Source organism: Temnothorax americanus, unplaced genomic scaffold, assembly GCF_048541705.1.
Source record: "Temnothorax americanus isolate GAGA-0224 unplaced genomic scaffold, ASM4854170v1 Scaffold14, whole genome shotgun sequence".
Classification (NCBI taxonomy): domain Eukaryota; kingdom Metazoa; phylum Arthropoda; class Insecta; order Hymenoptera; family Formicidae; genus Temnothorax; species Temnothorax americanus.
This window is the reverse complement of record NW_027509275.1, coordinates 4,309,666-4,332,472: the sequence shown is the minus strand read 5'-3', so window position 1 is coordinate 4,332,472 and position 22,807 is coordinate 4,309,666. Positions and strand designations below refer to the sequence as shown.

Genomic DNA, 22,807 nt, shown 5'->3' with positions numbered 1-22,807 from the left:
CTAACGTCAACGAATCGCGATACGATGCTAACGTTGCGGCCTGATCGAAAGTATGAAGATTCGACGGAATCGGCTGACCGACTTCTCCGGAATCGCATCAAGGCGCTACATATTGCCGCTCTCGTCCTTGCTATCGCGGCTCTCGTATCCGTCCTGGCATCTTGCTACGTGGTTACGAGGTTCGCGTATCTCTTTTCTCACATCTGTATCCATATATATTTAAATTAATCTTTTATCTACCGCAAATCGATTGACTGCAAAAGGTCTGATTTCGAAGAGAAATCAATACCGATCAAGTATCTTGTTACATTTTCTTAAACTTATATTTTAATATTTTAATATTTTAATATGATAAAAAATACCAAGACCCATATTCCGAACGCACTTTTATCGATAAAAGAACGTTCGGAATATGGGTCTGAATAAAACATGTACGTTAGAATTGAAAAATTAAATAAAATTATATATTAAAAGATAAGAAAAGATTTTTATAGCAATGTAAAACAATCGAGTAAAAGTTATCATCGAGATATGTGTGTGAGATACCGATGTGCGAAGAGACCGTGTGGCACGTCGCAATGCCGTTAGTTTTATGCCGTCTGCAATTAACATTGGATATAATTAACGATCGGCGAAGATAAATCTATTCGAAAGCAGCCTTGGTAGAGCGCAGGGACCACCCTGTGTAACAGATCATGAGCATCGAGGCCATACAGCGAGTGTACGTTGCACGTTTATAGTAGCCACCTACGCGGCATTAAGACTCGTTTTTCCCACGTGGAACAGCAACGTAGTTTGCGATTCCTCGATGGCAAATCCGCAATACACCTTCTATTAATATTCTATTAATATTGTTAATTCATGTATATATCATTCGTGTATATCACGCATGACACGCACGCACGCACGCACGCACGCGTGCAATATTATAAATTATAAATAACATTTAGTAGTTTGTCTCAAGAGGGACGTGTGTGGACCGTCGATGCTCCTCCAATCTAATTGACGGCATTCCTGCATTTTAGGCTCGTTCCTTGTTATCTATCCAGTTTTCTTTTCTTCGGCCGTACGACCGCACTTCCTCGGGGTAGTTTGTCGCGATGCACTAAAAGCCGCCTTCTTATCGGTCTACCTCTCGACGAGAGGCCGGATCCCCAGGCTTCGGTCCTGAAAACCGTAGATAGCACACGGCTTGGGGCTTCTCACAGACCTGCCCTCTAATCTTCCTTCTCCGAATGGTTAAGTGGGTTTTCGAGTTCGGGAATGTCTCGGTTCGACCTACCTCATATACACCTTAGTAAACGCGCGCGTCGTTAGTCTCTTATTCTTTTTACCTTGGAATAGATGGCATCGCGCGCCATTTCTTCGCGTTTCATACGTTAAAAGTGACCGAGGATTCTTAAAGCTATTCCATTCTTGAAAGAACGCTTTATCGCAATCGCTTTATAACTGTCGAAAGAGATAACTGTGGCGCTTTTCGCAACACGCCGACAATAAAATAAAAGGTAAAAAGAAAAAAAAAATATATATATATATATATATATATATATATGTATATATAATCCTTTTTGCCAATGTATAAGAATATGACAAGAGTATTGATAACGTCATATTAATGTGTGTCAATAATTTGTTCTTATATATTGGGACATTCAAATGTAAATTTAAACCATCCAAAATTCCAAGATCATCGTTTTCCGGCCACGAGAAACGTCGCGTCGACTCTCTAGCGATAATTCAATCGAGTGGCACTCTCAGTGGAGTTGTTAAATAATTGATTCGTTAAACCTTAAACCATTGTATCGTTAACGATCGTTTCAGTTCCACGCGTTTTGTGTCGACGGGGTTGTTTTCAATCACATCGTTTACGGTTTCTAATCCTCGTCAGGTAGATCCGAATAAACCTGTATATAGGGACACAGGGAGTCGAGACAAGATCCGGTTTTAAGTGGACCGGAATCTCTGGCATCATGCGTGTCGAATCAATTTTTGATCGTGATTTATACACGGACGCGGGAAGCTCGACGAGTTACCTAAGGGTACCGTGACGAAATAGTTTTCAACTGTAATTTAAATATACACATGTTTACTTGTTATCAGACGTATACCGAGTCGTAAATATACCCAATTTACGAAAACAAATTTTATATGACAGATATGCTGCGACGCACGATAAAAATGTAAATAATAAATATTTTATATTATAGATTCCTTAGAAATAATCGTTACATAATGGGCACGGTAAACTATTCGTGAAGATGACGCCGAAACTTACGCGTAGATACATTGCGATTCGATGGGATTATGGTTTTTCCTGCGGCGGAATAAATTAAGATACATAGGTAAAGTATTACCATTACGCGTGTGTTATATCACAAAACCTGTATATGTATTATATGTATGTACATAGATATAAACTTGGAATATTATAGTATAGTAGAAGAGAGATATACATATGCGTTGCACGATATGCAACTATAACTATATCTTTTATTCGCGTGGAAATAAATCTTAAACGTACGGTCGTTGTTCACGCTCGGGGATATAATTCTCGTCTCGATCGTATATGCCGCTGATCGACTAACGAACGGAAAATATAAATAGAAGCCGGCCGTGCGGGAGATAACTGCCGCCGAGTGCCGACAGGCTGGCCGCGAGTCTGTCGTAAAGCGATTTTTTGTTACGCTCGCTGGATAGCTCTTTCAAGTTCCAGCAGTAGCGCCGGGGCACGGCTGTCGGATCTTGGATCACGAGCGATCAAATATCGCGCGCTAATAATATTATCTCAACGGACACTATTAACCCTTGGTAGTCTCGAGAGAAACGAGAAACGATAAACCGTAACATATATCTAATAAGATGGATCTTAAGTGAAAATTGTAGACAAAGCTGTCAAATTTGCTTCACGCCGCGTTGACGTTACGATATTTTAAGTATACTCAAAAAAGACGTTCGTAACTATCTGCGCAAAACGTGTACATACATCAACTTAACTGTCAAAACTTTTTAGATCTTTAATCGTTTAAAGTTTTCAAGTTTCGATCGCGTACATTGTATATTCGTTATATTTATATTGAGAATGCCGTCGTCAATGCCAGCCTAAATTATGGGTTTCGCCGAGTAACGACTTTGCTTATATTTATTTAGGAATAACTAGAGATGCCGCACGGACGGGGAGAAGTCTAAAAAGCTACGAATCACGACCCCGAGATGCAAGATCCAACGTGCGCAGTGTTTGACGAAGCTTCCCGAAGAGCAAACCGACTACCACGCTGGCATCCTTTGTTCTATAATGTATGACTAACGGTGGACCATGTAGCTCAAATTCCCCGCTGCCCTCGAGGGACGACCAGCGTGCCAGGTGCCCCAGGCCCTCCGGCCCCGGCCCCGGCCCCGACCCCGGTTTCGACTCTGGCTGTTGCTGTTTCAACGTAATTAGTCATCCTCTCCAGGTTGCCGAACACACACGTACACCTATACACATCTTGCCGATCAAACGAGCAACGCCAGAGGAGTAACGTATGTGCGTGCCGAAAGTCTTACGCCCAAAACGCTAGGTCATCGTGAGAAAGAGGTTCCGTCTAACATAAATAAACGCACCGATGAAGAAAGAGACGTCGTGCCGTACCGTCGCGATCACAGTGAATCCTCTATAAGTTTGGCATGTCGCGCCAAGTTTTTGAATGCGCGCATTATATACGTAAAGATATTAGAAAAAGTGCGATACGTATACGTGCCGTTCGATACATTTCGATTTACATCAATGATTTATACTATACATAATTGAATAAGGGGTGTAAAAAATCTAGACGTATAATTTTAGAATCTTATGGAAATCTAATTGGAATTATAAATCTGGAATGTGGAAATCCTAAGGTTGCAAGGCGTAATATTCGGATTACAAGAGACAGCATGTGTACACACAGGATAGTAGCGAAAGGAAACTGTCCGACTATCGACGTCGTCGGGAAAAAGCAAGCAAAGCGTGACGCGTCGCGTCGCGTCGCACCACTTTGGCGTCAGGGTTCCCGGTTCAGGCGCCATCGTCCCCTTCCGCGCCGCAATTCTCACCGACTTTCCGCTGACAAATCGCACGCATACTATTTCGCGCTACTTACACGCACACGGGGTGGCGTCGGCTGATCGGATGTTGACGCTACGTTCCTGCGTAGGGTGTACCGCTTACAATGCTTACATCGTTAACGTAAGTAATTGAATTCCGATACGTCACGCTAGTCCGATTATCTCGGTAATATACGAGTCACAAAATATACCGGTATGTATATATTTGTATATATATGTAACAAATTTTCTCCCCTGAGCGGTTCTAAAAGCGAGCGTCTGAACGCGGAATACCGTTTACGTGGCGCACGTGTTTTTGGCACAAAGCACAAAGAATTTTTGAAAATTTCTCGTACCGCGTAATATATTAGTTCCGCGACCGCGTCTATATGACAAATCGATGAGCGACGTGTACGGTAACGTGTAACGAGCGCACGCCGCATCGCGTCATAAGTATTACTCGTCGCGCGATCGGTGGTAGCGTGGTAGCCACCACGGACTTGGCCTATTTGGAGTGGCGGCTTTCCTTAAAAAATCATTCGAAGCGAGCGCTCTCGGAGCGATCGGGATCAGGGAAGGCCGGGACGCTCCGACGCCGCGACGCTCCGAGGTGGCCGGCGCGACGGCCGGCGCGGCGGCGACACTGGCGACAGCCGAGCGAGCCGAGCGGGCCGAGCGAGTGAGTCAGTGAGTCAGTCAGCCACCGGACATCGTCGGAGTAGGGTGTCGCGCGCCGACGCTCCACGGCTCCACGTCGATCGTTTCTTCCGCCGAAACGCGCTCGCGTACGGCGTACGCGCGTGTCGCGTTATGCGCGCCGCGCAGCGATAATCTCGACGCTCTACGTCGAGGGGAAACGCGTGCCAGATTTTTGGAAATCGATCGCTCCGACGACCAACGCGCCGTGGACGCCGCGATCGGCGCCAGACACAGACTCGGAGACTCACCACGTGGACAGTTATCCCTGATTGCGAGATCAAATCGATTTCAAGCCGAGACTGCCGAGAGCCGAGAGTTGCGTTCGGAATGTTGCCGCGCGACGTATTGACTATCGCGATGGTGACATTGGTGACGACAGCTCTCGTTGTCGCTGTCACCAGCGGTGCGCCGACAAATTTCGATCCGGAAGATTACGAGGTGCTCGCCGACAACGAGGCGCGAGCCATCGATAAAGGTATAACGCGCCGCGGCCGTTTAGATATATCTATCTCCCCCAATTGTAAATTGTAACCCTAAGCGAACGAGGTAAACGCTATTCTATGCAGTGTACATATACATATTCGAATTTCGAATATAAAGCGAAAGCGCGGAACAGACTATAGCGAGAACACAACGCGGCGTTGTGCCAAATTCGCGCGAGTTACGCGTCGCTTTTCCGTGTAGAAATGTAAAAACAAATTGGTCGAGATGTAGCAAAGAAACATGGATGGATCGCGCCTTAATTGATTCATCGATCACTCAAAACTTAGACAAATGAATTTTTATTATTTTAACGCAGATGTAAATAATAGCGCTTTGATATTCATTATATATACTTATAAGCTAGCAAAGGTGCGATATATTTGCGCGTGAGTGAACGCAGGAAACACCGCGCGCGCGCGTGCTCGGCAGTCGGCACGCTTGTTTTACTAATTCTCGTGAATTTAGCAAGAATGAACGCTGGCTATCGGCTATCGACAGTGTCGACCGTCGACCTGTCGCTATAGCTCACGTATGCATTTACGTGAGAGTCGCGATATAAAAGTTAGACGCAGGAATGTGACGAAACCTTTGATGATTCAACACGTGGCAATCAAGTATTACGTGACCTCCTATGTCCACAGGTGCGAGATGAATTTTAAATCGCGTCGTCAAAGTCGCTTCCATTTGGAGTATTTAGACCGAATGAGAAAACGCGAGTGTTAAAAAAGTCAAATCGTTGGATCGTAAGTCGATATAAGTACGCGCGTATTGCGTAATATATAGATACGTCGCGAGAAGGGTGGCTTCCCAAAAATACTCGGCGCCAAAGAATTTGTCGAAACAGTTTAGTTGCAAACGTTGCAAACAAACAAAGGCTATTACGCGACGGTGTAAACTATCTTGAAAGGGGGTCGGTCGTCGTGACTCGTGGAATGCTCGAGGCGAGCAATAAAATCGTTTACTTACTCGAATCGAGCGGGGCGAACGCGGCGCGAGGCGCGAGGCACGAGGCGCCTACGAATGATTCACGATCGATCGATAGATTTATATCCGCGAGAAAGGCGCCTGCTAGTATCACGCGGCCTAGCGCGCTTCTTTCCTCCCTCTTGTTTTCATCTTCTCACAATGAAAACCGCTTGTATATAACAATTCTCAATTGGCAATGCACCCAATCTATATACAGACACAGACACGGAGACGCGCATACGCGCACAAAATGCGTAAATTTTTTTCAGGCAATAGGTAATTCAGCGACCACGTAGCGTCGTTTAACGTTTATCATTTTTCCCATTCCCCATAATTAACTCCGCGACTCTTTGTCTCTCGTATTCACGCACGTCGCGTCGCGCGTCGTCGTGAGATGTGAGCTAATAATTTTGAAATTTCGTCGTTCGCACGATCTAGGCGCGAGTCGCGAGTCGCGAGTCGCGAGACTAGAAAGAGACGATAAAACAGACGATGGGCGCCAGCTAGACGCGCGGATAGTGGAGTAGTGGAGTACGTAGTGCGTTATACCTATATATGCGTGATAAATACCGACACGCTTGTTGCACGCGTAGCGCAACATTGTTGCGTCACGTCCGCGTGTCATATTTTTATTTCCTCCTTGAATAATCCTAAAAACCAAGTGAATTCAAATCTGGCGGACAGACGATGGGACTAGCTTTTTTACAGAATCTAATTTCTAAATAAATGCATATCAATCGCGCATCATTTATTATTCTTCGATTACAAATATTAGAATAAAGTTCGCCGTTAACTTTTTTAAGAAAATTCTTATTGTTATAGGAAGAAAATGCGTTCGGTTTTAGTTAGCATTTGGCATAGTTGAGCGCGTCGCGCGCGCGCGCGCACGAGAGAGAGAGAAAATCGTCGATTCCACGTTCCACGGAACCATTTCGTTCGCTGGTTATAGCTTCTCGACCGTATTCGCATCTTCGACAAAGCTGCGGACCTCGATATCGCCAAGTCGGTAATCCGAATGCGTTCGATGATTCGCTCGCGTTAAACCATTCGCGTACAATGACAGCGACCGATACGAAAGATTCGCCTGTTAGCGCGCGTGCGTGCGTGCGTGCGAAATCAAGGGTCGATTGGCTAATTAACGATAAGTCAAATTGTCATCTATAGTCTTATAGATTTCGTAATACGAGTTGCGTATAGAGACTGAGCTATGTATGTACGTTCAATCAACAGCATCGATGGAGACGATTATATTTCTGCGATTTAAATTTTATTTTTAGTTTTCGCTGCGTGTCTCGCAATCCCGACGGATTGAAAAATGATGTAATATCATTTTTAATTCGTTACGCGAAGTCATAATCTTCGAGAACCGCGGGTTTCGCCACAACAAATTGTGAATCTTTTATATTTTCTATCGCGGATTTCAGAGATCGAAAGCAGTTTTACGATATGAAAAAACGTACTTCAATAATATTTCTTACTAGCTGTGATACAATTTACATCGAGATTATTGTCGAGCGTGTAATTACGTTTAAAGATAAATGCGCAAAGGGTGAATTTATCGATGACATATTCTTTTAGATAATTGGTCGAAAATTTGGTTGAATCGTAGCTTCGATCTACACCGTTATTCATCGTATCGTCGTCGTCGTCGTCGTCGTCGTCGTCGCCGCCGCCGCCGCCGCCGTTGTCTTTCGAGTGGCGAATGGCGCGACACAACGAAAAATGCGAGCTCATCGACGACAACGACGACGAGAGCGAAGCGTATGCATCCATATGCCTGGTTAACACTGACACACACGTGCGTCCGGCGCGGCGCCCGCACACACGCTCCCGCCAAGTACCATGGCGCGCGGCGCCGCGGCGTGGCGACTACCGCTACCGCGCGTACAGCTGGCGTACGCATGCACGCGCGCACACATCCTCGACTCGGTGGCGCCTGTCGGCCACACGGATGTGCATGCGTGCGTGACGAGTTTGTACCTCTTTGGCTATGTACGTCCCGTACATAAATACTTGGCGTAGCCGTGTACACACTAATACGCTACACACATATGTATAGTGTCCCACGAAGCGATCGCTATGCCCGGATTCGTAACGATGGGTCTGCCCTGCTTCGCGGAATTTGCTCAAGGATGCGAGAGGAGAGGATCCGGCGTTACTTTTTTAAGTTTAAACAGCCACGTCGTCAAGTTCGCGGTACGAGTCGTCGATATAATATTTCGCTAGAATTATATTGTAACAAATACGCGCGGCGCGATAGAAAATACCCTACGCGTTACAACGCGTCCGCGCTTATCGTTAGGAAATAGTGGCACCGGACATACGCGTGACGCGTATTTTACGTTTGCTACAAAAACGTAGCAAAATAACCAGCGCGCGAATTGAAACACTCGTTATTGTCATCTATCAAATTTTCGACCACACGCGACACGCGTAAAATGTGCTACGCGCCGAACAAATGGGGCTTGATCTCTCCGCAAAACGAAACCCGCGCACACATATCTTCAGGGAAAAAGACCGGTTTGTATACGCGCACACGCACGCGTAACGTGTATAATATGCATATCCCGTTGATGGAAACTGATTTTGATCGACGTGGTGCACTCTTGCGCATTCCACCATTAATTAAATAACCAACGGTTAATTAAGATGGCGGACGTACGACGGACATAAAAGCGTCGCTCACCGCCGCGACTAAAAGTCACCGCGCGTCAAGTAATAGGCGCTTATTTCGCCTCGCCACAACGGTTGCGCAAACCACGTACCACATCTAGATTGAGGCTTGAGCAAAAACAACTCGACGAGCGACGCGAAAAGTTAACGACGCGCGTTCGATGGCCGCTGATGCAAGTTTTCCGCTCGCAATTAGACGACGCGCCAATGCCAACGCCAACGCTACCGCTTAATCGAAAATTTTCTTACTTTCGGTGATTACTTAAAAAACAACACAATTTATACATCTGCAGATTTATCGCTTCGTCGCGACTTTACCCGTGTAGGCAAACGACAGGTGTTCCGACATGCTAATTCATACGATCCCGATCTCGTTCACTACTCGTTTACGATTTAATGCTTCGTTTACAGCCGGCGCGGCGCGCGTCGGGGTCGAATGTCGAATAGAGCCTCGTAGACTGTTCGTTCTATCGTTCTTTCGTAAAACTTGCGTCCTTGGGGAAACGTGATTTTTGATTCCGAGTTCGTTCGTTCGTTCGTTCGTTCCAAGGCTCGCGAAGAGCCGAGGTTTTTGAGAATAAGGATATATTTTGTAAACGAACGAGGAAATATGGGCCGGAGAGGCGTGCGTTTATATACCGCGCGCGACCGGTAGTAGATTTAAAACGAATAAACGGTTTTCTACCAATAAATCAGAGCTATCACGATTGAATATATGCGATTACAACGAAAGAATTAACTTTCTCTCGTGAATAAATTTGGAAAACTTGAGATCGATTCATTCGTACTTATCACTCATTTACTTTTTTCGCTCGAGAAGCGCGATGGCTACGGTAAAAATATACGTATCGATACACGAGCTTCTTTATTATCACCAGATGTATTTATACGTATAACAACGCATAGGTAATTTGTCCAATTTAACATTCATGGCGATGCTCTCGGTCTCTCTCGCCTTTGTTATGTAAAAATTACGCGCGCGCTTTCCGCGGCGCCGGCGCCGCGCCGCATACGATCACGTATAGACGTAAGTATACGATCGCATAAACGATCTCGCTATAAATATAGCCTCGCTCTTTAGAACGCGTATTCCGTTTTATTGAGCTGGAATTTCACGGGATACAATACCACGTTTACGAAGCAGTCGACAAAAGAAAATAATCCAGGAAAAATCGTTGCGCGCGTTAATGTCACGCGTCAAAGCGCATTCCGCGATAGGGGATAGGGTTCGTCAAAAATATGCGCGACGAGACGACGAGACGCGTGCGTGACCATGCAAAATCGCGCCTCATTCCGCGGGTAAGTACACGACTACCCGAGGACGTTTGGTTTTCGCTATTTACAATCGGCTATCGATCACCGCGCGTTATATCCGTGGCATTTCGAATAGACAGACGCGCGCGTTATGTTAATAGCACGCTTCGTATGCGACGCGACGCCGCGCCGCGCCGCGCCGCGCACAGGCACGCGTGCACGTATGCACGTACGCGTACGGCATGTATGCATATGTGCAGCTCGAGAAGTCGAGAATCGAGATGCGTCGAATCCAAATGAACGAGCGCTGTCCACTATACACCGGCCGCCTGGTAGCTCGATCACTCGACGCTTGGCGCTTGGCGCTTGGCGCTTGGCGCTTGGCCGGCTTGGCGATCGACGAACTTATACGATGCGCGTCGCGCGATGATTGACGAGAGAGAGCGAGGAATGCGAGGATGGCGCATGGCGGGACGGAGGAGACGCAGCGTCGCTTTGTCAGCGTCGTTAGACTCATTGCCATCTAACGTGACGAGAATGACGATCGCTCTCATTGTCGATAGTTTTTCAATCGTAACGATGACATTGCAAGATCGCGAGATCTCGGCGAGCCTATAGTAGTTTCAGAAACGCAAATCGCAAATCGCAAATAGACAAATTCCTTTTTGTTACTTTAAATTTACTCCTAGTCCTATGAGAGCTCGAACGTGTTTGCGCTTTCGTACATTTATTTGCATTTTCGCAGCGTATTTTGCTCGATTACTTACTCGTTGGACGAGATATCTTTCTCGTGTATACGTACATGCGTACGTTGAATCGCGCCTCGCATCGGAATCACGTACCACCGAGAGTGCGGCGATAGCTCGCGGATAGCTAGCCAATAACGGCGCGACCGTTCTGGATCAATTAACGCGATTCCGAGTTTCCCCCTTCGCACCACTTTTTGCGGACCGTCGACCGATGACGTGTTTGCGTTTGCATCGCTCGAGGCGAGCCGCGAGCGAAAGTAATCATCGCGGGATAGAAACGAGAGAATCCCGCGCCCGCGTCGCGCTGGATTATGCGAAGGAATGTCCAAGACGCGTCAAGTAATTATTTCGCGTAAAGAGAGTTTTGACGAAAAAACCGTCCACGTGTGTTACATTTGGCGACGCCGCGCCGCCGCGGCCGACGCGACGCGCTTCGACGCGTTCTCCAAGTTCTCTTGTAGAAATAAAATCTCGTATCGATGCACAGTCACGATATATGTTTATATAAATAAATGCGATATGCTCGTGCGATATATTCTAGGAATCAGTGTCAATGATTTCTAGTCAAGGAAACGCACAGTTTACAAGCACGCACACGCGCGTGCTTAAAACTGTAATTTATTTATATCGCGTATTCCTACGCGCGTCCTATTTTTCACTGATAATGAAATAACGGAGGATTTGAAAGATATTAACGAGACTTTATCGACATTTAGTTTTTCACTTTGCGCGACATGCGAAAATGTAAGAAAATTTTATCGCGTAATGTTCAAAGATGGTAAGATGTTTGTCTAAGATTTACACGCGATGTAAGATACATGTAACGATGCATTATATTATGCAGCAGAGAGGATAGACAGTTCCGATTTCATTGATAGCGCTCGACGAAGCGTGGCCCCGGGCCCCGGCCGAATGAGGAACGCGATACGGATACCGTTTAGCGGTCGCTCGACCCGCTCGCGTGCACTCCCAAAGCTCGGAGCGGGGGAGCACGCGAACGCCGCGCGGCTGCTCATCTACCTGCCGCTTGCTGTCGCCAAGATCGACGAGACGCCCAAGACGCGGTGGAGCGAGACTGCCAACGAGCAAAGTCGACTTCCACGCACCACCAACGATCATTGCCGACGTGGATGTACCGTTCCTACGTAAGAGGAGGGGGAATCTAAACGGTCTACCAGACACCCTAGGCTCCGGATATCCGGATATACCGAGGGCCGGATATGTGACGATTGTCCTGTCACGCGTTGTCGCTTCTTCCCTGTTTTACAACAAGACGGGGATCGCCCGTCACAACTGTCTCGAGCGGTTGGATCGCGCTTCCTTTCCCCATCGAGTATACGCGCGTTTAGCTATTGTTCTCGCGATAAATCATCGAACGCTTCGGTAGCTTCGGGGTTAGGGTTACCGCTTTGTTTCGTTCGCCAACGTTTACGCACCGCGAAGCAAACCGTTAAAACCGTCGACGTCGGATTCGTAATTTTAGGTCGGGAGAAAGGAATGAGAGAGAGAGAGAAAACAGAAGGAAACGCGTTGCTCGACGGCGTCGCGCGTCGCGCGTCGCGCGATTCGAGGTCGGCGAGGCCGATATGTGACGATTATCTCATCGTTTCGCGCAATTAGACAGCCAGCAGCCAGCGTTTTGACATCGGCATTGGTCACTCTTGACTAGTGACGAGCTGACGAGCGAGTCGGGTGTCATATTATGATTCTCGCGCTAACTGCGCACGCAAACGAGCGGGAACAAAGGCTCTCAAGGGGACATTATTCCGTTAAAGGTATATACTATTCCATGACGAGTGCGCTTTCGCTGGTGCTGCACTGCTGCTTCCGTGCGTGCGACGTGCGGCGTGCGCGATGTGCGACGATAAAGAATAGGGAAAATGAAAATAATTTAATATTATCTCACCACGATACACGATAAGATGATACGCGCGCGAAATATTGATTGAATCGATTGGAAAACAGATGACAGATGTGAAAACTAGAGAGAAGTTATATTGTCGCGCGTGATATATAATCGAGACACAATAATTTACACTCCGATCTCTTTACTACGCCTCGATCACTGACGATCTTCTCGAGGATTACCATCCGCGCGGCGATCGGTAAACTTGGCGTGTGTGTGTGTGTGTGGAATGCGTAAACGATTAAATAAATAAGGATGTTTCATGGACGAATCCATTTGTTAACGGAATTATTAGATAATGGAAACTATTATCTATCTATATATATATATATATATATAGGTATGGTATATATGTCTTGCTTGGGCATCTGTCGAATCGCATTTCACGCACTTTTATCGTTATCGTGACGACGCGAGTTAAAATTTCGAGTTTAATTAACTGGAATCTCGAGCTAATCACGGGCGGATTCGGTGAGCGATAATCAAAGATGGTCGGCAGGTTGCCTCTGCAAAAAACACGAAAATTATCATAAAGGGCCCCGCGTTCCTCGAGGAGCAACGCATAATTTGGAGCAATTTGGCAATTGCATATAATTGACGAGGATGCCTTTTACTTGCCGATGGGCCCGCTCGCGTCGCGTCCCCATATCCGAGTTAAGTAGGGCTAATCACCGGGTTGCCGAGGCTCGGGAACATCAAGAGCCTGTCTTCTAGCGCCGAAACGCCGGGATCGTGCCTATATACTTACGCCGCGCGCCGCTCCGCGCCGGCCGTATATTCGGAATGCCGAATACCGGACCTTAGATACGCGTACCTGGCCCCCTGTCCGTGCCATGGAATGGCAGGGCCCCCGGAGTGAAGCCCTCCGCCTACTTCTCGGAACAAGGACCCCGGCTCTCCATTGTTCTTGCTAATTGCCACCCCGCCGCGCCGCGGCCGTAACCATCCGGCGGCGTAGTTCACCCGCTTCCCGAATCGTCTCGAGTCTCGAGTCTCCCTTCCTCACATAATGCTCGAATAGAGTCCGGCTCGATGGTTACACAAGTCCCAACGCAAATACCACCTTCGATACCGTACCTTTGTGAAACGAGAATTAGCCGAAAGCCCCGAGAGCGAGCAGGATCAGGCGGATCCCCACGCCCCTCGTCCCTCGTCCCTCGGCCCTTACCCGAGGGATGGTTCGTTCATCGCATAGCGAAAATACTTGAGCTCTATTGACCCGTTTCTGTTTTCGCTTTCAAACGGATGCATTTTAAGAACATAGGCCGTTACTCTCGAAGTAATCCCTCCGGCATTTGTTTATACGTCCTCGCAACCTGAGGACGACGAAAGCATTCCTCGGACATTCTCGCTTATAGGATTATGCGAGAACCTTATCTTTAGCTTAGCTCTATGTCTACGATGACAGTTGACAATTTATTATTTGACCGATGCCAGTTCAGGTAATGAAATAAACCTGCAACTCGATCGGTCGTTCAGTAGTTCTAAGACCACGGGCATCCGTCGCTTTGGCTAAGAGTCGCTGTCCGAAATTCGGACTCCTTTCCTTACAAATTTAACCGCGTTGAGAAAAATTAATACTCTGAAATTTTTCCAAAACCTCGATAAAACTATTGAATGGATCGTATGATTCTAAATCGAATCCTATCGAGACACGAAGCGCGTCACTCGACGAAATAAGTTTCTCACGAATCGCTGGGCAAGCTTCTTCTCGCGGACCAACGGACCGGTCCTCTTCGGCCTCTTCATCGTCACCGGCGCTCTTTCGGACACTCCTTTCGCCTTTCGCCTTTCGCCTTTCGCCTTTCGCCTTTCGCCACGGCGATGAGAGAGAGCCGGCCGTCCCTTTTTCCTTTTCGCATATATAACTCCATGCGCGCGCGCGTAAGTCCCTTCCGCTCGTAATTGCGAACAGGTGTCTCGCCGCTGCCGTTTTATCCGAGTCCCCGAGACGTGTTTCGACCCCCACTTTATTTTTCGATTTGCGATCCATTTATAATCCTAATTGCTATTTTAATATTTCTATTGATTTCCGATAGGATATCTACGTATTCTTTCGCGTCCTTAAAAGTTGGCGTAATATACTTGCTTATGATCTAAATCGATCGAATACGCAATAGAAAAGAACGCGTGATAATCCTTTTTAGTCACGATTCACGATCAAGTACTGCTTGCAAGTCGTACATATACAGCATAACGACTATATATAACAGTTAATTTACAGAAGACAGTAGCCTAATAATAATGATACAGTTCTGTGCGACTTTTGTATAGTTTTCCCAATTTGTCTAATTGTAAGTATATAATTGCGCGCCGATTATTTATTTATCGGTCTTAAAATACAGTTTTTTGATTGGAACAGAGTAAATCCACGTACTCAAGTCGATATAATCGATTTAACTTTTGATAAGCTAATAAGCATTATTTTTAAATCACTGTAAAGAATTTATTGCGAAAACTAAATACACATTTCTTTCTTTAACCTCGCAAACAGAGACACGACTTGTTCTCGCTCTCACGCTAATTACCGCCGTTACGCTCGGACCGCGCTAATTAGAAAAGCGCGTTTGCTAATGCATTTGGTTCACCGTTCAATACAAAGGGTTCGCGATGTACGAGTTCGCGAGTTACATGGATATACTTGAAGAGACTCGTTAGTTTCATCATTGCGCGGTAGACACTGACGTGCGCTTTAAAGATACCTGCATATATCCTACATGTCGCGTATATACATATTACGCATACATGGGTCGTCGCTCTTCTAATTGTATGTACGTACATACAAACGGTGCTCGTTCGAATCGAGTTTCCGCCTAGCGGCCTATAGCGCTTTCTATCCTCGGGCGAGCGACTCGGAGCCGCGATCTCGAATATCGCGCGTGAGTATAATCCGAAATGTACCTTTTTATTTTCCAAATGATCTTTTTGTCGCGCCCGAATCTTTCGTGCATACTCGATATAGCATTATCGAGTACTTATCGATGCTCCCCTGAGTCACGAGAGATCGCTATCTTCTAACAATGAGAGCATGAGAGCAAGTGGTTACGAAAGATAAAGGAGAATTGTGAACCGTGTATTTCGCACGATCAAGACGTATTTTTAATTGCGCCTTTTCTTGAAATAAAGTTAATTTCTTGGAAAATCAAATAGCGTTTAAAATTATACGTAATTTTACTCCACTTGCCGAGTGGAAATTAAATTCGTTGGATTATCGTCACACGATAATCGAGAATTCGTTGATCGTCGTCGTTACACGTCAGTTTTGCCGGTGGCGATGGGGTCCAATATCGAAGGAACGAAAAAAGAAATGCAAGCGCGAGGAGAGAGGGTAACTCGCCGCGCCGAGGCTGGGCGGTGGGCCGGGCCGAACCAGGGAGTCCAGGGATCCGACCAGGTTGGACTGGGCTGGGGAATAATTAATATACCGTAGACGCATAACGAACGACTCTGCGATGCAGTATGTTTGTTTTCGGATGGCTATTCCCCGGCCTCAGGCTTGTCGGTCGTATCTCTCTTCTGTCGGGCCGGGCCGGGCCCCTCGACCTCCCGCTGCTTTCCCCCCCCTTTCTCTTTTTATTTTAAACGCGCGTGCACACGCGTATGAGACTATTCCTCTCTTTGGAATATTTTTATTTTGGAAGGCTACTGTTCTTATACTGTCTATTTCGACACAACTGATATATATACATACTTTACTTTACGTTTACGGTGTCTTATAATGTATGTTTTACAGGGTAAAAATACGTTTTGGATATTGGACAATACACGCATATACACGCACAAATACGTATCTGTAGAAAGAACTTTACCAAAGTGATTTACTTTAAGGAAAAGAATTCAAATATTCACGAATCTTTGGTCGTTCGTTTAAAATGTAAGAAGTCGAGACAGAAATATTTCGTACTTGTTTTGATAAAATAACTTGATAAAATGAATGGCAGAGCGAACAAGAAATCTCTACTGTCGGAATGTTTCTGACCTCCGATTTCAACGTGAAATTGAAATATCCTTATAACACCCTTATACTTCCCAACCCACGTATTATTTCCTTAATTTCCTAATTTGCGACGTATAATCACATTCAATGGAACGCCATGAAATCGTCAAGCTCTATTATTCTTTCTCTCGTGCATGGTATTTGATGCAGAATTGCATCGAGAGATAAAGAAAAAGAGTGAGAGAGAAAGAGAGAGGGGGGGAGATACATGCGCGCACAGCGGAGCAGCGCCGCATACCTCTCTCCATATATCCTCTCCATTTTAATCTTTCTTTTGTGACTCGGCTGTTTTAGCGTTTTTTAGTCCCCGATGAGCTGGACCCCGACAGGCCGCGAACGGAGAGAGGGGCCGGCACCGGCACTTGCAAGGCTCGCTCGCAGAGACTGAACAAGCGAAAGAGAAACAGAGAGAGAGAGAGAGAGAGAGAGAGAGAGAGAGAGAGAGAAACAGAGAGAGAGAGAGAGAGAGAGAGAGAGAGAGAGAGAGAGAGACAGGCAAGGCATCGCTGCAGGCTTATTAGCAAGAAACCGGTGGAGAAAGACGAGGTCGCGAGGGGAACCCGGCAAGATGTTAGACCGGGGGTTGGGGTAAACGAAGCCGAGCATGCTCGCGGATAAAGATGGCTTCACAATATCGTAATAAACGTTTCTCGTGTCTCTATTTCTCTCTCTCTCTCTCTCTCTCTCTCTCTCTCTCTCTCTCTCTCTCACACACTTGTTCTCTTCGTTTATTTTGTACGGTCCTCATTAACTCACAGTCCTCGCGTCGGGGAGACCAACCATCAACCTTGTTGCGTATATTTACGCTGCGTCAGGCACCGAGGCATATGTTCGATGCGAGACCTTCTCGATGTTCCTGATCTCTGAAACAAATTAAAACTTTGATAAAAATGTTAAATAACTTAGTTGCGTCTATATATATATATATATATATATATATATATATATATATATATATATACATAATAATAATACATATATAATCCAACTAATTTAAAAACTATTTACCATTAGAGGATTTTTGGTTGCAGATTCCTCGAACGTGGGAGAAGTAAGATGCTACTGCAATCAACCGGAATGCGTTCCTCAGGGATACATGTGTCGCGGTAGGGGCTGCTTCACTAAATTACCATCGAACGCAAATGCGCCGATTTCGAGAGCGGAGCATACCGCTCATAGCGGTTGCCTCGACGAGAACTTGAAAAGTCGGCAGTGCCCCGCAGGATTTCTCTGCTGCGATCAGGATCTCTGCAATCACGTGGACAGTCCCGCGATGAGAAATAGGCTCAATAAGACTCTACGAGGTTCGACGAGTGCTCTAGCTTCCTTTCTCCCTTTCATCTCTTTCATGATTTCATGATATTAAAAACATTCTCAGCAAACACAATATAATATCTCACCGTTCCACTTGTCATATCTCTCACGTTCTCATGTACCGTTGATTATTATCGCAATGTACGTGTATCCGTAAAGAAGAACGTTGCTCGGAATCTTGGCAAAGCATCAATTAACCGAATTAACCTTCTTTTAACACACGTAAAAGTATCTCCTAAACTTTCGAAAAAATAAATTGTGTTCGTTAAACATTGATTTTAATTTGTAACTTGATGATATCATTGTAGTATTAATCGGCGATCAGCGAGCGTATTTGGCCCCGCACGTGCATCCAAACAGTCGCGGAAGTCAGACGGCTGATGGCTGGTTCCCGACGGCGACGATCATTGTGGCTATCTGTGGATTCATCGTCCTGCTGATGATTGCCAGCCTAGCTGTCAGATGGCTTCGACCTATGCCGGCGCAAAACGCAAATAAATTTGTGCCACATCGAACATCCGATAACGGGCCGCCCTTATTGGGACCACCAAAAGTGCCTCTGGTTTAAGAAATTTCGCGATCCTCGGGACAAAGTTTCCCCGATATAAGAGGTGTTTTAAGTAATAGTTAAATTAATAGAACTGGCTGCGCTAGTTTCGGTATATGACTCACGAAATCGCAGTTGTCCCATACCTATACGTTATTTGCGTAGCGAAGAATACCGGGTACTCTTAACGTACGTTAATCTTGAGAACGATCAAGATTATGTTAACCGGACAAGATTTACTCGCGACGAATAATCTTATTCCGACTTAACTTTGTTTCAACTCCATTGATTTTTTACGATATGCATTCATATGAGAAATGGACGGTATGCAAATTTGCGAGGTTCCACAGAGGCAGAGTCATATACCGAAGCTGTCGTGAAAGCTAGCGGGCCGTCGAAGGCTCCACTTGGCTGTGAATTCTACGGAGAAAGCAACTACTGTGTAAATTATATATTGTAATGATAAGGTATTACTCGTTGCATTTCCTCGAAACGTCGACGCGGCGCACGCGGCGTCGCGAGATCAAAGAGTGAGAATGGGTCAAGATTTTTCGATCCTTTAAACATGACGTTATAACGACACAAAGTACATGTTATGAATGTATGTTTCTGTGTCGCTATAGGATTGTAAATATATATATGTATCTATGTATTTTTTATCATCTTGAACGATACAATCAAATAAATTTGATGATATTATCGAGTTACAATGATGTGAGAACATCCTTCAACGTTACACACAACCATTAAATTCTGTTCCCCAAGAATATTATAGTACACAACTTTAATTTACGAATGGTATACGTCAATAAAGAAGGGAGGATTATATTTCGCAAATGATCTATAAGAATTATTATAATGAAAATGAAATTTGTGATTGACATAATTTTTTCATTTGAGTCACAGTTTTGACTCGAGTCACAGCCATTAAACTTGTGAGAAATTTTGCTTTACGTTCTTTATATATATATATATATATATATATATATATATATTAGCATATTTCTTCTCATATAAACATTATAATGTGATAGTACGACATAATAACGCGACTAGATAAATACATACAAGTCTGTCTAAACCTTGTTTTACACATGTTACTTGTGAGGAACGAAAGGAAAGAATAAAAGTCAAAGTAGAGTATATCTTAAATGTCTTTTCACTGCGTCTGTATTTCGGTTTATTGCGTCTGCATTTTTGTTCATTGCGTCTGTATTTACTTGATCATTTTCATCGACAACATACACATACCATATCGGTATCCGGTATATAGGAAGGATACGTCATTACTCTATAAAATAGGTATTCCGTTTGGCCAGCTCAAAAAACACGTTCACGTTGCATTTAAATTTCAATCATAAAACGCGCATATATTGTAATATAAACGTTTTGGCATCACAGTTTAAAAACCGTTCAATTCTATTACGAATAGCATTCAATGTTCACAAATTTTTCCATTCATACCATACCTGGTTATGACTATCTGCTACGTCCTCTTTACTTTGTCCCGAAAGAAAGTGCATTACTTTATAAAAATACTGCTCAAGGTATTATATTATTGTATATTATATTGTATCCCATTCCATATTATCTTATATCTGTTTTCTAATCTTCGGCCAAAAAAGAAAAATTTTCTTTTTCTTTAAAAGAACCGGGTCTCATCTTCTCAATTGAATAGCGGGCATTACATATCGTTTATGTATGTACATGCACATCAAGTAGGAATATCGAGATTTAGCTTAATCCTTTCATCAGTCATAACCCATATGATGGGTATTTTTGTAATTAGTACAATAATATCGAGTGAATTTAAGAAAGTATATCTCCCAACGATTTGACGTAGGCCTCGTGAATTTTGTGGATGAAATCCGGGTCGCTTTTCAACAAGTAAGTGAACGCTTGTAAAAGCTGAGTCTTCGTTAGCGGTTCCAACGGTCGGGTTCGAACGGGTTCAGGTGGGCTGGGAGCGGCGAACATCACAGGTGGTATTAACGCCGGCGCCGAGCCTCTTCCCGACAACGTAGGTGCCGCCGGTATAATATCGTCCGATGACTAAATCAAATAGGAAAAAACAAGAACTCTCGATTACATATCGATATACATATATATGCTCAACAAATACAAAAGGTAATGATTTGTTTTTCTTCAACGTTTCTTACCGTACTTCCAGAGGCATGAGCAAGTAACGATGCAAGTGGGTTGGCGTTATTGGAATTGGTAACGTTTGAAGCTCGATGATTTTTCAAAGTAGAAGACGTTACATTGGTCGGCGACTGTATCCTGAGAAATCCAATCGACCCATTTGAATCATTGATGTTCTGAGTAACGGGTAGCGGCAAATCTTGAGAAATTGGCGCCGATTCCTGCTGTGGAGTCGCTTTGTTTCGTCTTTTAGACTTGTTTGTGGATGGAATCGTTGTCGATTGCGACTGGTGAGACGGTTGCGGCGTTACAGATCTTTGTTGTTTCTCAATATGTTCTAAAGTATGCGCCGCTGGATGAGACATTAAACGTGCGAGTAAAGGTTTACTCTCGACCGCAACCGTACTTCCCGGAGTAGGTTGGTCGCCTGCTTTGAAATGTCCGGTATTCACCTGACATAATATACAAGTACAATGTACAAGTGACGCGACGGCGGGCGATTAAGAAACAATGTCAAATAGAGCAGATAAGATAGGACGCTTACCTTGGCTTTAGCAAAGAAGTCCATAACGCTTTGCGAGGTGACGTCAGGTCCTAAGGGAGCGGCTAGAGGTCCCGAAATATTATCGATCATAGGCATAACTGACGGAGATTTCAATCCCGTTACCCTGTTACCACTGTCGCATCCACCACCGCTACTACCTCTGCTCGTGTTAAAGTCCTCTTGCGCCTTGCTAAGCATACTGAATATATCCACATTGTTTACGTTAGGTCCCGAGGTCTTTTTAGCCTTGAGTAACGGCTTGTTACCGATTTTACGGTTCTCTTCGCATTCTTTCAGAAGTTTATTCAACATGTTTGCAATGCGTACGCACTCTTCTTTTTCATAAAACCAAATACCATAGATATTGCATCTAGAATTTCTGTACAGCAAAAATGGTTCCTGTAGTTGCAAATCTAAACCTGAGGCAACTGGTTCCACTAGATTGTTTGTATTCAATCTGTAACAAACATACACTTTTGTCATATGGCATTTTTAGTCTTGTTAATAAGGAATATAAGATAGATACTAAAGATACTTAAAGATGAGATACTAAACTTGGATCAAAATAATTTGCAAATCTCTCAAGTAAACCACTGGCGATGCAAAGCAAAACGTCACGCGCTATATTTTCCTGGATGGTTGATAGTTGATATATGTATAACACCTCGGTGTTAGGCTATATACTACCTGTTCATTATGAGAATACTGTTGTACGGCTCGCCGTTTCTCGAGTACAAGAACAAAGCTCCCTCAATGTCGGTCTTTTCCCATTCATTTTCATCCGCGTTGAACGTATACAGAGCGACGTGAGTCGCAGTCTCCAATATATCCTTCACATAGGGGTCAACTCGTTTCAAAGCGGCCACGTTCATTCTCAGCTCCGTTCGGTCCGTCATGATTACAAATTACAACAATGATGATGATGATGATGATGACGATGATAAAATAGTCCGACTTGGGATGCGACAATTACGAGCGGAGCGGTTAGCGCGATCAGCGATGCTTCCTCTTTCGCTCTTTCCTCCACTGCACTGGTTGACCATCAATCACGGGGGGGGAGGAGAGAGAGAGAGAAAGAGAGAGAGAGTCGTATTTTCTTCTTCTTCTTCGAAATAGAATGGCACCGGAGAAAGTCTACTCATACGGCCAACAACCAACAACTAGTTGAGAGTTGAGATTGAGAGAGAGTCCTAGCTAGACTCCACGTGAGTCGTATTTTCAAATAATTCAAGCAGCTGCTCTCACAATAAACGCCATTACCGGCCATACTAGGATTTCTAGAGAATCTGGAGTATGGTATATGGCTATACGGTATCATGGGCTCGGGCTCGGATTGGCTCGGATTCTCTTGAATTCATTCACAAGAGTTAGACAACTTTTGATTGGTACTTTGATCCGTCATCTTGTTCAGGACACGTACAAGGGAAATTTAACTTATCATTATTAAATATTTATAATATACTAATACTTA

At 44.8% G+C, this 22,807-nt stretch overlaps 2 protein-coding genes across 5 annotated transcripts; one reads left to right on the top strand and one right to left on the bottom strand.

Annotated features, from left to right (window-relative positions):
- The first annotated feature begins 14 nt into the window (after positions 1 to 14).
- LOC143894414 (BMP and activin membrane-bound inhibitor homolog) lies at positions 15 to 19,360 on the top strand. Of its 4 annotated transcripts, none has more exons than XM_077400641.1 (3): positions 15 to 179; positions 17,821 to 18,093; positions 18,412 to 19,360. In XM_077400641.1, exons 1-3 carry the CDS (start codon positions 53 to 55, stop codon positions 18,669 to 18,671), a joined length of 660 nt encoding a protein of 219 aa, XP_077256767.1. In that variant the 5' UTR covers positions 15 to 52; the 3' UTR covers positions 18,672 to 19,360. The 4 variants fall into 4 exon arrangements, with proteins under 4 accessions (XP_077256767.1, XP_077256765.1, XP_077256766.1 ...); XM_077400639.1 differs by lacking the exon at positions 15 to 179 and adding an exon at positions 4,243 to 5,236 and having other exon boundaries at positions 17,806 to 18,093; XM_077400640.1 differs by lacking the exon at positions 15 to 179 and adding an exon at positions 4,256 to 5,236.
- A 442-nt stretch (positions 19,361 to 19,802) lies between these two features.
- Dcp1 (decapping mRNA 1) lies at positions 19,803 to 22,630 on the bottom strand. Its single transcript, XM_077400617.1, has 4 exons — positions 22,024 to 22,630; positions 21,337 to 21,793; positions 20,810 to 21,244; positions 19,803 to 20,702 (listed from the first exon to the last, which is right to left on the bottom strand). Exons 1-4 carry the CDS (start codon positions 22,230 to 22,232, stop codon positions 20,460 to 20,462), a joined length of 1,344 nt encoding a protein of 447 aa, XP_077256743.1. The 5' UTR covers positions 22,233 to 22,630; the 3' UTR covers positions 19,803 to 20,459.
- Between the last annotated feature and the right edge of the window lie 177 nt (positions 22,631 to 22,807).